Source organism: Mytilus trossulus, chromosome 8 (assembly GCF_036588685.1).
Source record: "Mytilus trossulus isolate FHL-02 chromosome 8, PNRI_Mtr1.1.1.hap1, whole genome shotgun sequence".
Taxonomy (NCBI): Eukaryota; Metazoa; Mollusca; class Bivalvia; order Mytilida; family Mytilidae; genus Mytilus; species Mytilus trossulus.
In genome coordinates, this window is record NC_086380.1 from 4,610,583 (window position 1) to 4,625,144 (window position 14,562).

The following is a 14,562-nucleotide window of genomic DNA, read 5'->3' on the forward strand; positions in this document are numbered from 1 at the left end:
ATAAAGAATTGAAATATTAATTTGTGTTTATTTTTAGATAACAATTATTCCAAAAAATTGTGTTTTTTCAACGAGACAAAAAAACATGCAGTCTTTGCTCCCCTCCGTCGTCGGAAGGTTATGTCGACTAATGTCATTTTATTACAAATTTCTAAAACGTAAAATATCAACTAACTATATTTTTTTTTAATATGTCAAAATGGTATTTATTACTAGTATTCATTCGTTGATTATTTCCCACACTTTCTTACTGTCAATGTTGATAAATCTTACGTTGGTTTCATCCTTGGTCAACTATCAATTTATTTCAAATAACAAGAAAGCATTATTTTGAAATAGAAAGTCAATTTGATCTACAATTTGATTGTTGTGGTGTTCTATAATAGGTTTAAATGGTATTTAAATAGTCATAGCGTTTCATTTAACAAAAAAACGTCAATGTTTAAAAATTTTCACCTGGTTATAATAGATCAAGAAATAGAAAGAGTCACGAATTACGAGCCTATTTGTTTTTTTATGAAAGTTTTATTCTTTCAGTTTGGTGAACAATATGAAAAAAACAATGAGTGTTTTTGATTGTTTATAAATGAACACTAGGAAATATTAGTATGTGAATTCTATGTCATTTGGGTTAAGAAAATTAACCCTTTGATTACAATAGCGGGTGTTACTGAACCGCAGTATTAAACTCATTTCGGTTTTCATTGCTTATGATCGTTTCATACACGATGCACAGATCATTTAATTTGAAATGAAATGATTTAAATTCAAATATACATACAGGATTATTTGTTTTTGTTGATTGTGACTTCCAATGAATTCTTATGACGTGCAGTGAATAGTGTCAAATTAATTTGATATTTTATAACGGTACCTTTTCACGGTATTAACACATTAGCTGACAGTCAACTTTAATGAGAAAAATCCTATTCAATTAACATAATATTAATATTTGATATATGTGTACAGGACGTGAAATACATATTTGACGAGCTAAAATAATCAATCCAGCATCAATTGTCGGATTTGTATTTTTTACCTGACATCTGAAGAATAAAATTCCAGGATCAATGTTATTCTAGTTATGCATGTCACGCGGCGTGATGTACAATTCATAAAACTGATAGCAGCCGACTGCAATATGGATTTACGATGCAACAATTACCTGAACAGAAAATTGTTTTATTAAGAGGATTACTTTCTACAAATCGTTGGGACATCATTGTACTTCAATAAATAACCTTACAATAGTCGTGTTTGGTGTCGCCAATATTTTCATCAACGGGTGGAGAAAGGGGAAATTGCAACATCAAGCTTCGTCGAATTGGGATGTACTTTTTATTTATTAAGGACGTTTGAATCGGTAGGAGTCAAATATTTGCAATATATCCTAATGTATGGTGCAGTGTAATGAATTAATATCCTGGACTATTTATATTTTCACCTGACACGATGACAGTCCTACAATACCTAACGATATGTTTTTCAGACCGAACAAAAGATTAGTTAACATCGTTTTAAATTTACATGATTTTTAAACACATGATACGATAATTATTTCATACAGCGTTTATTAAACATTGAAACAAGGTGAAAAGCCAGAATAAAAATGAAAAGTAGGAAAATAAAAGAAATGAAAAAAATCAAATCAAAACATACTGGCAATGACAAAAATAGAAAATGTGAGTGCGGATTAGAGAGTATATTGCCTGAACTGTTACCATGGTATTTGTTCGTCATAGTACTGTGCATCAGAATTCATTATGTTCTTCAACCGAAAAACTGGTGGCTGCTTCATCCAGATGAAATATTCCAATCAGTTGAAGGTATGATATACATTTATTACTTCATAATTCATATACCGCACACGAGCAGTGCATTTGAAGTTTGCAAGACTCCGTAGTTGTTTATGGCATTAATTTGTTTAAGCTATCAGTCTAAGATACTAGAATGCATTAAAGGGGTATAGGTAAGTTAGGGGTATATGTAAGTTACAGGGCAAATCGAAACGTGCAAGAAAATACTTATATGCAAATGACTTTCGTAGATTTACTAAACTATGGTACGTCAATTGAAAAATGATTGCTCTATTTCTCTATTTTATAATTTTGAAATTATCACAGGTACAAATTCTTCCAATTTTTACTATCATTTGATAGTTTATAATCTATCGCAGTTACTGGTAATATATATATACAGAGAAGAAAGAAAAAAATATTGTCGTAACTGTTAAGATTTGAGTATAATCATTTTGGAAGTAATTTAAGCATATATTACATTTTTCAGCTTACAAACATAAGCCTTTGTTATTTACGATACACAAGAGACACCAAAAACTTAATGTAAAATTCAAAACAAGTTCTTTAACATGAATCCAAAAATCAATGCTTACAATGGATATATAAGAACATAATTTAATGTAACTTTTTAACATAAAAAAGGACTAAGTTCGTACTATGTTCATTCTTTTTAATTGATAAATATCAAAGGTCGACCATACAATTGGTATTGAACAGCCGCTTTACATTTAATGGGTTTATATGTTAATGTACACAACAGGTTAATATTATTACTACAACTGTCTACATATTAAACTTTAAATACTCCAAAACTTAAAAGCATGAATTGGTATACAATTTTTTTTTATTGTTTACATAAACTTTATTGAAGTGAAAACTTTTAATTTTAATTGTCTTCTGCTGATCAATTTTATCTTAAAGAAATCTGATACCCATTCTAATCAGTTTGAATTGTGGGTTTTGTCAATCAAGTATGAATTTCTTTCATGTCGTATTAGTACATAAATAACTATTTGGATAATACCAAAAAACAATATTACCACTGTTTTTTCTTCTTGCTTTTTGCTTATTTTCTCATGCGATACATTTTGAATCGGGTTTTTTTAAATAGTTCATTATTCATGTTTTCCAAATGATACTGTAAGCACCTTTGAGAGTGCTTCGATTGGAATAGGATATCCTGCTTTTATGAATTTTTATTCTCTTTTTGCTGGTTTTCAAACTGCTAACAATCTCTTAGATGATTTACCTTAAATTGGTAATAATTAGTGGTACCAACCGATAGGAATTTAGATAAACTCATCAATAAAATTATGTACGCCAGACGTTTTGTCTACAAGTACAAGACTCATAAGTGAAGTTCGAATAAATGTTGTTAAAAAGGCCAGATAGAAATACGAAGTTAAAGACAAGCTCTGTGGGTATACCATCGAAATCAAATCCTGGTAACATATATAAAAAACGTTTTAAAAAACTAATGTGGCAAACACGGCATTACTCTTAATATTTTATGTTTTAATTAAATGTTAACGACTGAATGATACATCCTGAGTACTTAATTCAATCTATATTTTTATGGTATCACAATAATATATTATAACATTTCTTAATCCACGTTACCGTTACATTAAAATTTGTGATTAAATCTTTCTTTTTAATTTTAACTGTACATAACAAAAAACAGTCACGACTGAAAAACGAGTATTGTCTTTCGAGAAGTTAATTCAATAGAAAGCTGTTTTCTTTTGTTTTTTTTTAAATTGTAGAAATTTTAAATCATTCATAGTCACAAATAATGAATTCAAAATGTTTAAATTAAAGGGTTTTGTTTAATTGGAAGTTTGTACGAATGTCTTATCCTTATTTATAAAATGAAAATAAGAACATGTGGTATGATTGCCAACGAATCCACTTAAACGCATGAAACGAGACCCCTAAAACGCCTGATACGAGACCATTAAACCGCCTGATACGAGACAACTGAAACGCCTTACACAAGACCAATTAAACGCATGATACGAGTCCACTAAAACGCCTGATACAAGAAAATTAATTGAGGGTATATGATTGATAAGGTATGAGCATGGATGATAAAATAAAAGTTTTAAAAATAAAAGTGGGAATTCATCTAGAAAGAAAAAAATTGTGGTCATTTGGCGGACTTATGTCCATTTGCACAATATTCCAAAGCTTGCATTTCCTGTCATGGGTTCTTTGATAAAGGTCTGATGCTAACGAGGAATCTATTGAACTAAAGGTTCCAAGTGGTAAGGTTGTGGTCATCACAAGTTACTAGTTCGGTATTTAGCCTGAATGATTTCCTAATCCACAACGGTCACTAATAACAAATAGAGACATTACTTTTGTCATAAACTGTTAAGACTTGACTATAATTATGTTTGAAGTAATATAAGCATACACACAGTTATTTTTGTGATTTTACTTTTTAAAAACATAAACTTTTGTTTTTGACGATCTGAAAGAGACTCCAGAAACTTAAAGTAAATACAAATCTTTTTACATGAATCAAAAAATCATCCATACAATAGAAACATAAAGAGCATACTTTGATATAAACTTTTTAATATAAAAAAAAAAGGACTAAATTCGTACTGCATTTCTTCTTTTTAATTGATAAATATCAAAGGTCGACCATACAATTGGTATTGAACAGCCGCTTTTCATTTAATGAGTTTATATGTTTATGTACACAACAGGTCAATATTATTACTACAACTGTCTACATATTAAACTTTAAATACTCCAAAACTTAAAAGCACGAAATTGGTATACAAAAATTGTTATTGTTTACACAAACTTTATTGAAGTGAAAACTTTTAATTCTAACTGTCTTCTGGTGATCAATATTATCTTAATGAAATCTGATACCCATTCAAATCAGTTGTATTGTGGGTTTTGGCAATCACGTATAAATTTATTTCATGTCGTTACTATTTGGATAATACGTAAACAACATTACCATTGCTTTTTCTTATTGTTTCTCTCGTGAATTAGTCTACGAACGTAAAAAAATATCTGCTTTTTTTTAGTGTATCTGTGATAATTCTGCAATCAGCTGAGATCGGTTTCATTTTGAATGTTAGTTCTCTGTTAGGTAATATGTCCATGATGACATTGCACCTTTCAATACCGCACACAATTCATAACCGTTTGAAATTCAATTTTTTTTTAATAAATCATTTTTGAAAGCCAAAGTATTCACAAATGAGTAAATGATTAAAAGCTTGAAATAGTGTAAGAAAATCGGTCTTTTGTAGAGTATAAAGTAAGGGAATGCGTTATGATTCCCAATGAGACAAATGCATATTTCATGTTGCTTCAGAAATAAACATAAATATTGGTTATTGTTCTTCTTCAAATGCTGTCTATTTGAGAGAGGAACGAAAGATACCAGATACCAGAGGGACATCCCCTTTTATTTAATTGATATTTGGAGTACAAACTGGTAACGAATAGTTGTTACAAACCGAAAGATTTTAAATATACTCATTGAAATTGTTTGTGACGTTCGAATAAAATAAAAGTTAAATGACCACAAAAAACACGAAGTTTAAGACAAGCCCTGTGGGTGTATAGTCGAAAATTTTAAAAAATACCATAAAAAAAACGCTTCAAAAAACTTGGGTGGTAATCACTGCATTACTTTTAAAATCTTATGTTTTAATTATTAGTTTACTTAATAATACTCCTGAATCCTTAATTCAATTGATATTTTAATGATATCACAATAATTTAGTATAACATTTCTTTACCATAGCATTTAGATTTTTTGATGAGATCTTTTGAATGTTTCACTGTAGAAATAAACAATCTTAACTAAAAAACGAGAATCTTATGTAGACGAAAAGCGCGTCTGGCGTATTAAATTATAATCTTGATACCTTTGATAACTATAGATTTTCGAGAAGTCAATTCTATAGAAAGTTATTTTCTTTTGTTTTCTTAAATTGTTTGAATTTTAGATTATTCGTAGTCAAAAATAATGAAATCCATCTGTTGAAATTAAACGTTTGTTTTTAAAATGGAGGTTGTACGAATGTCTTATCCTAGTTCATAAGAAAAAATAAAACATGCAGTATGATTGCCAATGAGTCAGCTAAAAGCCTAATAGAAGACGAGTAACACGCATGAAACGAGACTACTAAAACGCCTAAACCGAAACCACTAAAACGCATGAAACGAGACCCCTAAAACGCATGAAACGAGACCACTAAAACACCTGAATTGAGACCACTTAAACGTCGAATAGTCTTTTAACAAGTCGATAAAGACAGTTTTTGCGTTTTTCCCTCAAATCAAAAGACTTTGAAGGCTCATAGTAAACTCATTTTTAAAGACATAATCAATATTTATCACCTGATATCTTACTTGCGGACATCAAAGTACTGAAGCGGGATTACAATAGTTAAGCCTTTTCGAATCAATATATGGACTTGGTCGTACATCTGCCTCAGTAGAATTTGGATGTTGTCGCGAGGTTGCATGTGTTTTTATCGTTGTTCTCATATTAAATTATTGTTTTTGTTAATTGTTCATGTGAGTCCTACGTGGATAGACAATATAAGTTATTAATAAGTGTGTCTGTCGTCTGCTTTTTTGCCTAAGTTTTAAACAATGATATTTGTGGTGCGTCTTGTCTGTTGTCAATTGAAGAAGATATGTCATCTGAAATTCAATTAAAATATGAACGAAGTTGATATTATCAAGTTGTTTATGTTTCAATTTTATTAAAGATTCAAAATTAAAATCAATTATTGTATTTTTATTAAACAAAAATCATGTATTATTTAAATTTTCTACCTAAAATCGATTAAATTGATAAGCAACAATGGTTTATTTGTGCAGTCTCTCAGTTGAGGAATGTTTTCTTTTATTTGTTGAATTCATTACAATTGATCCTTTATTTGATCGTACAAATCAAAGTATAATTTAGACTTCAAATTGAATTGTACAAAGAAAATTGGTATCAACTAATTTGTCGCGAAACGAGGAAAATAATAAAAGTTAAAAGAATGAACACCTAGCAGTTTATCATTCGCCCAAACTGCATACGCTTAAATCTAAAATGAACTAAATTTCGTATACCAAAAAAAAAAAAAGAATAAAATAGTAAGAGTTTTTCATTTCAATTGATAATTTGTATGGTTTTTTTTACAAAAAACATACAAATTATCAATTGAAATGAAAAACTCATACTATTTTATTCATTTTTTTTTGGTGTACGAAATTTAGTTCATTTTAGATTTAAGCGTATGCAGTTCTATTATTTTTTTACAAAAAAACATGACATGAATAATAATAATCATTTATTCATATGAACAACCTGGTGATTCTCTTTTTTCCATTATTTTACATCACAATGCACTCAGGTTGCTTGTGTTCGCAATCAAAAATGATATGTGTTTTTAAGCAATAAAGGACTTTTTAAGCAAGTTTTGTCTGCATCATACATTTCCATTTTTGACAGTTAACACATTGTATATTACACACTTAAAAGGCATGTAACATCGGTCAACCTCTCATTTCCATTTAACTCATCACAATCATACAGTATTTAAAAGCTGTTCTAATTAAAATGCGTGACCTCTAGATGTCCTTCGACTGTTTGTGCCGTTGAATTACCGTCTGATTGAGGAGTATCCAACATTTCCTTTTATTCCTCTTTTAAATCACACCTATATTGTATGTTGACCTTCATGGTAAATGGTACTACTTTCCCCCTTACATTAGAGTGCAAAGTAAATACACCATCCTGAACCGGCCTTACAGGTGACGATAACAGTAAATAAAATGCCACACCTGTGTTGCCATTCCCGTGGTTTTTTTTCGTAAATTTTGAAGAAAAGCAGGCCACTAATTGGTGCATTTTGATACCTTTCACCTCAATTGTTGGTAAAAATTCTATCAATTATGATTAAATTAATTTTTTTTTAATTACGAATTGATTCATTTGAAACAGTTTCTCTTTCAATAAATATTTTTAGAAACTACATCGCTGCTTTAAGTAACCATATATCGATTATTTAAATAGATATCTTACTATCAGTAAAATACTATTGTTACAATTATACGGTAAATGATTGATGACTTTAATGGCTTTTGTCTATTAGAACATTGCTGACTGGGTTGTTTCGTCAAATGAATATTGATATCGAAAATAATTTTATCAAGTGTGAAGCGGGCAAAGAGTATCAATACAGACCTGTAAATAACAAACCAAATGTCTTTCAATGGCGGAATTGTATATGTTTTATAATTGATGTCTTTTGCAGCCGATTGATTTCACTATAAGTTATAGGTATACCAAATTTAGCAATGAACTAGCATTTATATCCTCATTAAAGTCATGAAGGTGCAATGCTTCGTTGGTAGTTTTAAATGCGTCAACTTTCCACATATTTAGCGACTATGCTCTTTTATTTTGCAATGCATTTTTAAGTATTTTTGTCTTTACAGTTGGTAGCCATATCATTAAGTTAAATGATTGAATAAACATTCATCTAGCATACGAATATAAATTTACATTGGGAATAAACTAATTATGTGTTCATAAAGGAAATGTACGGTGAGTCAATGAGTCAACAATCCAAATACACAAATAATGCAAAAAATATATAGATGTCAAAGGGGCTGTCTAGCTAATGTAAAAGGCTGTAAATCGTCCAAGCTACAATTGAGTTGGAAATGAGTTTAACAAAGAGTTTTTCAAGTATCTACATTAAGCACGAATTTCATTGAAGAAAAGTATAGCTATAACTTCATAACTATATAAAATACGCGTGTGTGTCTGTGTTTGTTATTTAACTGTTTATTTTACACCATTTCTAAATTTTGTTTATTTTACAGTTGCTTTTTCTGAGGTGTACGGACATGGATTCAGAACCTATGAGTATAGTCCACCCACGATAAATGTAACAACACCGGTCGAAGAACAGGAAATGAACCAGGGAATGTACAGTTTAAGATCTTTTCTCTACCCACAATTCTTTGCTGTGATTTTTGCCGTCTGCAAGTTCGTTGGGATACGTTTGAATTGTTATTTGGTAATTATAACTATCGATGTTCAAATTCAAGTGTCTTCAATTTTGTTATGGTATAAGTAACTGAGACGTAGAACTGCATACCGATTTTTTGCAAATATAGATTATTAGGGTTTTTAGATAATTATCATCAGTTACAAACAAGCTTAATCGATGTATTGTAACTGTTTATTCATCTCATGCACCCGCTGGTTTTTAACGGGAACCCGTTTGGTTATTCCTTCAACTGACTGACATGAGCAGCATTGAGGGACCTAAAGTTTAACTTGCAATTTATCTTAAAAATGTAATGTTCGTTGTTACAAATGAAAATTGTATGAGGTTTTTTAAGATATATATGTGTTCAGAAAGGGACTTTATGCATATGAGAGTATACAACAGAGGACATCAATAATATTCAGTTTGATCTTTATTTAGCAAATAATTGAAAACCAGAAATATTACTTCTCTTAAATGTATTGAAGGACTTATCTACCAGCCTGATCAGAAATTGCAATACAAGCGTCGTCAAAAATCAGTTCGTCGGTTTTCTCTTTTGACTGGTTTCACATGTTGTCAAACCGGGGCCTTTTTTTAGCTTACTTTACGGTATGTGTTTTGCTTATTGTTGAAAACCGTACGGTAACCTATAATTTCTTATATCCACTTCATTTCTTTATTTCATATAATTTTCATTGAGACTTGTATATGTATCAATTAGGTGTATTCTTCGTATTTTAATTTCAGGTTGGACGTATTTGTCAGTGTGTAGTGACGTCATTTACTCCAGTAGCTGTGTTCAGATTCTGTAGGACTTTATTTAGGTGTAGAGGAACTGCGTCCCTAGCGGCAATATTAATTTCATTTTCATTACATATCTCGGTCCTTGGAACACATACATTGGTCAATAGTTTTATTTCTCCATTCTTATTTCTTTCATTAGACATCATTTTGCAATATTTATTAAAACCTCTGGACATTACAGATTTTGCAAACGACAAAAGTTTAAACGAAAGCAGTTCGTCACGGTACAATCATACAGAAAATGGAAGCGCTCCAATACAATGTGCCAAGCGCGATATCAATAGTAATTTAAAGACTCCGAAAAATCCATTGAATAGTGCAGCACCTCAAGAGCAAAAACAATCAACAGAAGATGGTAAAATAGTTAAAGCAGCAAAAACAAAGAAAGGCAAACTGAAACAGAACCATTTAACAACCAGACACTTTACATTGGATATAGATTTAATTGTATTAAGTCTATCTGGTTTTGTTTGTGCAATAATTTGTTACATGAGGCCTGACACTATCATTTTTCTTATCGTAATTGGCGTCTCATTTCTATTTACATATCGAGATAAAGTATCAATTAAAAAAGTCGTATATTTAACTGGCACAGTTGGATCAGGTTTTGCAACGGGTTTAACAGTTGGGGGTTTACTCGACTGGTACACATATGGTGTGATGTTTATTTCGCCAGCTCAGTGGTTGAAGTTGAATGTAGCTTCACATGTTCCCGCTGTATTGTATGGAAGCAATAGTCCATATCAGTATATTTTAGACATTTTTGCCAGCTGCAATTCCGAGTTGTGCTTTAACATTTTCTGTCTCGCCGCTTTATTAACTATGATGACTCAAACTGAGTTTATTGACTCAGGGGATCAAAAGTCAACTTCTAGTCTATTAATAACTCTGTCATTTATGCTTATTATTTATTCAGTAATCGCGCATAAGGAATTAAGATTTGTTCATAACGTTTTAATCATTGTTGAAATTTTAGCAGCGTACGCAATTCACGGGGCTTTGCAATTTATAAACAGTTTGTTAAAATTTACCAAAGATAAAATCAGAATCGTTGTAATTGTCTTCACGTTAACCGTAGGTCTCAATACTTACATGAATTTTCCTTCATATGGCGAAGAAACCATCCTGCCATGGAAAACGGTTACACCAGCCGATTCTTCAGATATCAACCAATGCTTGTTCTTTATAAGTGAACAAAACAATGTAACAGGAGTATTCGTTGACAATTCCATTTACACGATTGCGGGATTTACCATTTTGAATCACGACGTGCCATTGCTTACTTTAATTCACCATGAATACCACGAATATAGGAGCGAAGGGTATATACCACGGACTGATCTCAGTTATAAGACACCGCGAAACTTATATGTCATCAACCGATACTCTGATATCATCGATGTGACTAATATTCACTATTTATCGAAACGTTTACTAGAAAGTCAAGAATATAATTATGTTGTTGTCCCCAACAAGAGAGTCCCGTCTTTTAGTCAACTTGGTTTCAATAAAGCCCCGTTTAATGCAGGAAGATATTCCGTCTTACAGAGATTATTGACGCCGATCGAATCTTCAAAATTGTCAATCGCTGGAAAAAATATGCCACTTGGTAAGAACTCTACCATTATGGAATATGAAGCTAGTTGGTTGTACACAGCAGGATTATATTCGAAGGCTATAGAACGTTTAGAAAATGCTATAGAACTGAACAATTCAAGAGTACGCCCATTCCAATTGCTTGCTTCATCGTATGCAAATAAAGCTGACTTAACAAATGCAAAGGCCACAGAAGACAAATGCATTCTAGGCCATGGTCGAACTGCATGTCGGAAACCCCAGCCAAGAATAGTGATTCACGAGGACTATAAACAGTACAGTGTTAATTAAAAAAATATATTTAACAAAACATAAGACTCTTAAAGTCTGTTCGCTACTGATAAGTAAACAACAGTAACCAAAATTTATAATTTTTCAAAAGACAGTATACCATTAACATGCTGTGCGTCTATTGTGAATGACTACATTCGCCTGCTTTATGTTTAGAAAAAAATGTTGGTTTTTTTTTTTTGGGGGGGGGGGGTTAAAGTAATGCATTCAAATAGTCAGAAGTTTTGACAAACGTAGTTTAAAGAATTCATATAAGTATAGGTTTTTTAACAAGGAGCTATTGTATGGATAAAATGTATTTTTTTCTAAAATTTTAACTATAAAATCAAAACTCTTATATACATGTATCAAAATTGCCGAAGATTTTAATTTGTTCTTCTAATTTTTACCCTGTGAGTGACGCAAATACACAGAACAGCTACCACACTTTATTAGAGTTATGCTTTTTATACGGTAATAAACTTAAAGTACAAAATAAGGAGAAAAGTTGGAAATATTACTATCAAATATATGTGAGTGATTTCTCAAGACAGTCGTTCCACATCCACAATCACCATCAAGCATAGCAAAATGCATTAGAATACTAAACGTAACATTTTAGTGACGTTACTATAAACTCCCATACTCTGTTTTGTGTGGTGAATATACATGGGTTGTACAGTTTTTAGGCTGGTGTAGGGAAATTGTGTGCCATTAAATGGTTTGCTTTCATTGTTTAAAAAGAAAAATCTATTCTTTTCTATTCAATCAGTCAAGTTTATATTTTTTTTTTATTATTATTGGTTTTTTTTATCACTTTTAAAACTGGTTTATATCTGATATCTTTTTTTCAATATTTAACTTATACTTGGCAAAGGACTGAACAGATTCTTATTTAAGGAATGACAGTTATATTTTTCTGTCTATGAATAAAAAGTAAAATCACAAAAATACTGAACTCAGAGGAAAATCAATTTGGAAAGTCCATAATCACATGGCAAAATCAAAAAACAAAACGCATCAAAAACGAATGGACAAAGAACTGTCATATTCCTGACTTGGTACAGGCATTTTCAAATGTAGAAAATGGTGGATTAAACCTGGTTCTATAGCGCTAACCCTCTCACTTTAATAACAGTTTCATCAAATTCCGTTACATTTACATGATGCGTTAAATAAACAGTCACAATCAATAAAATAGTCAAAATATGGGAACATCAGTCATCATCGTATAACAATTTAACAGGACACAACAACATCTACTATCTACGAACACATGGATTGATTTGAGTGTCTGACGTCAGAAAAATTATATACGTCACATAAATTTGTCGTTCAATGTGCATACAATAGTTATCAAAAGTACCTGGATTATAAACAATTCTAAATTTTACATAGGCAATGAGCGCAGACAGGGTTAAAAAATCAAAAGTATGTAAGAATAAATTACAGAAATCGAACTAGTCCAAAAGTTATACATAGAATTTATGAGAATCCAAAACTTTTAAAAGGAACAATTTAACAGGACACAAAAACCTATCCACGAACACATGGATCTACTTGAGTGTCCGACGTCAGAAAAATTATATACGTCACATAAATTTGTCGCTCAATGTGCATACAAACAATTTTAAAATTTACATAGGCAATGCACGCATACAGGGTTAAAAAATCAAAAGTATGTAAGAATAAATTACAGAAATAGACCGAGATTCAAACTAGTCCAAAAATTATACATAGAATATATGAGAATCCAAAACTTTTTAAAGGGAACAATTTAACAGGACACAATAACATCTACTGTCTAAGAACACATGGATTGATTTGAGTGTCTGACGTTAGAAAAATTATATACGTCACATAAATTTGTTGTTCAATGTGCATACAAACAATTTAAAAAAAAAAATGTCATAGGCAATGTACGCATACAGAGTTAAAAAATCAAAAGTATGTAAGAATAAATTACAGAAATAGACCGAGATTCAAACTAGTTCAAAAGTTATACATAGAATTTATGAGAATCCAAAAATTGTCAATTCCACTACGCCATTGATTGATTTTGACGTTTGTGGTTCAACGTATACAAGTAATTCATAATAGAAATATATCATAATGACATATTATAGACAAATATCATACTGACGGGATCTTTTAAAGTACAGAGTCACGTTATAAGCACAAAAGAAATACAAAGAGTCACATATACAAAACAAATCACCAAAAAATAAAAGACATACACTTCAACTTCAACTTTTATTAACACTCTAGACAGTTTACACTGTAACAAGAGGCAGACAAATAATACAAGTAATAATTAACAATGGTGAACAAGATAGAAAGAAATATACATACATAGTTCATGATACCTAATTATCTGTACACAAGTTTACACATACAAAACACGTGATAATCATTCAAAGCTATAATAATGGGATCTGAGATCGCCAGTCGATTACATGTAAGTGATAATATATAGAATCATAGATATTTCATAAGTTTTTTTATAAAAATAGACAAGTTATTTAAGACTTTTACATTACATAAAGACAACAAACCTTTCATTTTATATTCTGAAGGGTTAACAATATAGTAATTTGGGATATATGCACGTCTTAATTTTTTAACCTCGTCATTTTGACATACAAATAAGTAATGAAACTGATTTCCAATACAATTTTTTTTGCACAAAGTACATAGTCTTTCCTCTTTTGGAATATTATGCCATCGACCAGTTTCTAGTGGAATTTTGATATTTGAGCATCTAAGTTTGGTAATATATATTCTATTTTCTTTTTTTAATTTTACCAAATAATTTTCTAAACAAAAAGCGTGTTTAAACAGTAAATAATATCCACCTCTAGAAGAGTTTTCAGCATCACTAAACCACTTTTGAATAAACTGATCTTGTAAAATTTGCTTTACATATATTTTGATGTCAACATTTCTTAAAATACATTGATTGTTCCATACATAGCTTAAACCTGTGTTATCTAATGTAGATTTAATACAATTAATCCACTTAGAAACAATATTTCCAGAATTATGCATTTTAT

At 30.5% G+C, this 14,562-nt stretch overlaps 1 protein-coding gene across 1 annotated transcript; it reads left to right on the forward strand.

The window, feature by feature from the left end:
- Positions 1-1,036: 1,036 nt before the first annotated feature.
- Positions 1,037-11,697, forward strand: LOC134728150 (uncharacterized). The gene is made up of 3 exons (XM_063592620.1): positions 1,037-1,826; positions 8,667-8,863; positions 9,587-11,697. Exons 1-3 carry the CDS (start codon positions 1,610-1,612, stop codon positions 11,528-11,530), a joined length of 2,358 nt encoding a protein of 785 aa, XP_063448690.1. The 5' UTR covers positions 1,037-1,609; the 3' UTR covers positions 11,531-11,697.
- Positions 11,698-14,562: the final 2,865 nt, after the last annotated feature.

Bases quoted from the DNA above. Each gene is read 5' to 3' on its own strand.
- LOC134728150 (XM_063592620.1), top strand. From the start codon at position 1,610: ATGAAAAGTAGGAAAATAAAAGAAATGAAAAAAATCAAATCAAAACAT. The intron at 1,827-8,666 runs GTATGATATACA...TTTATTTTACAG, and splicing joins AATATTCCAATCAGTTGAAG to TTGCTTTTTCTGAGGTGTAC. The intron at 8,864-9,586 runs GTAATTATAACT...TTTTAATTTCAG, and splicing joins TACGTTTGAATTGTTATTTG to GTTGGACGTATTTGTCAGTG.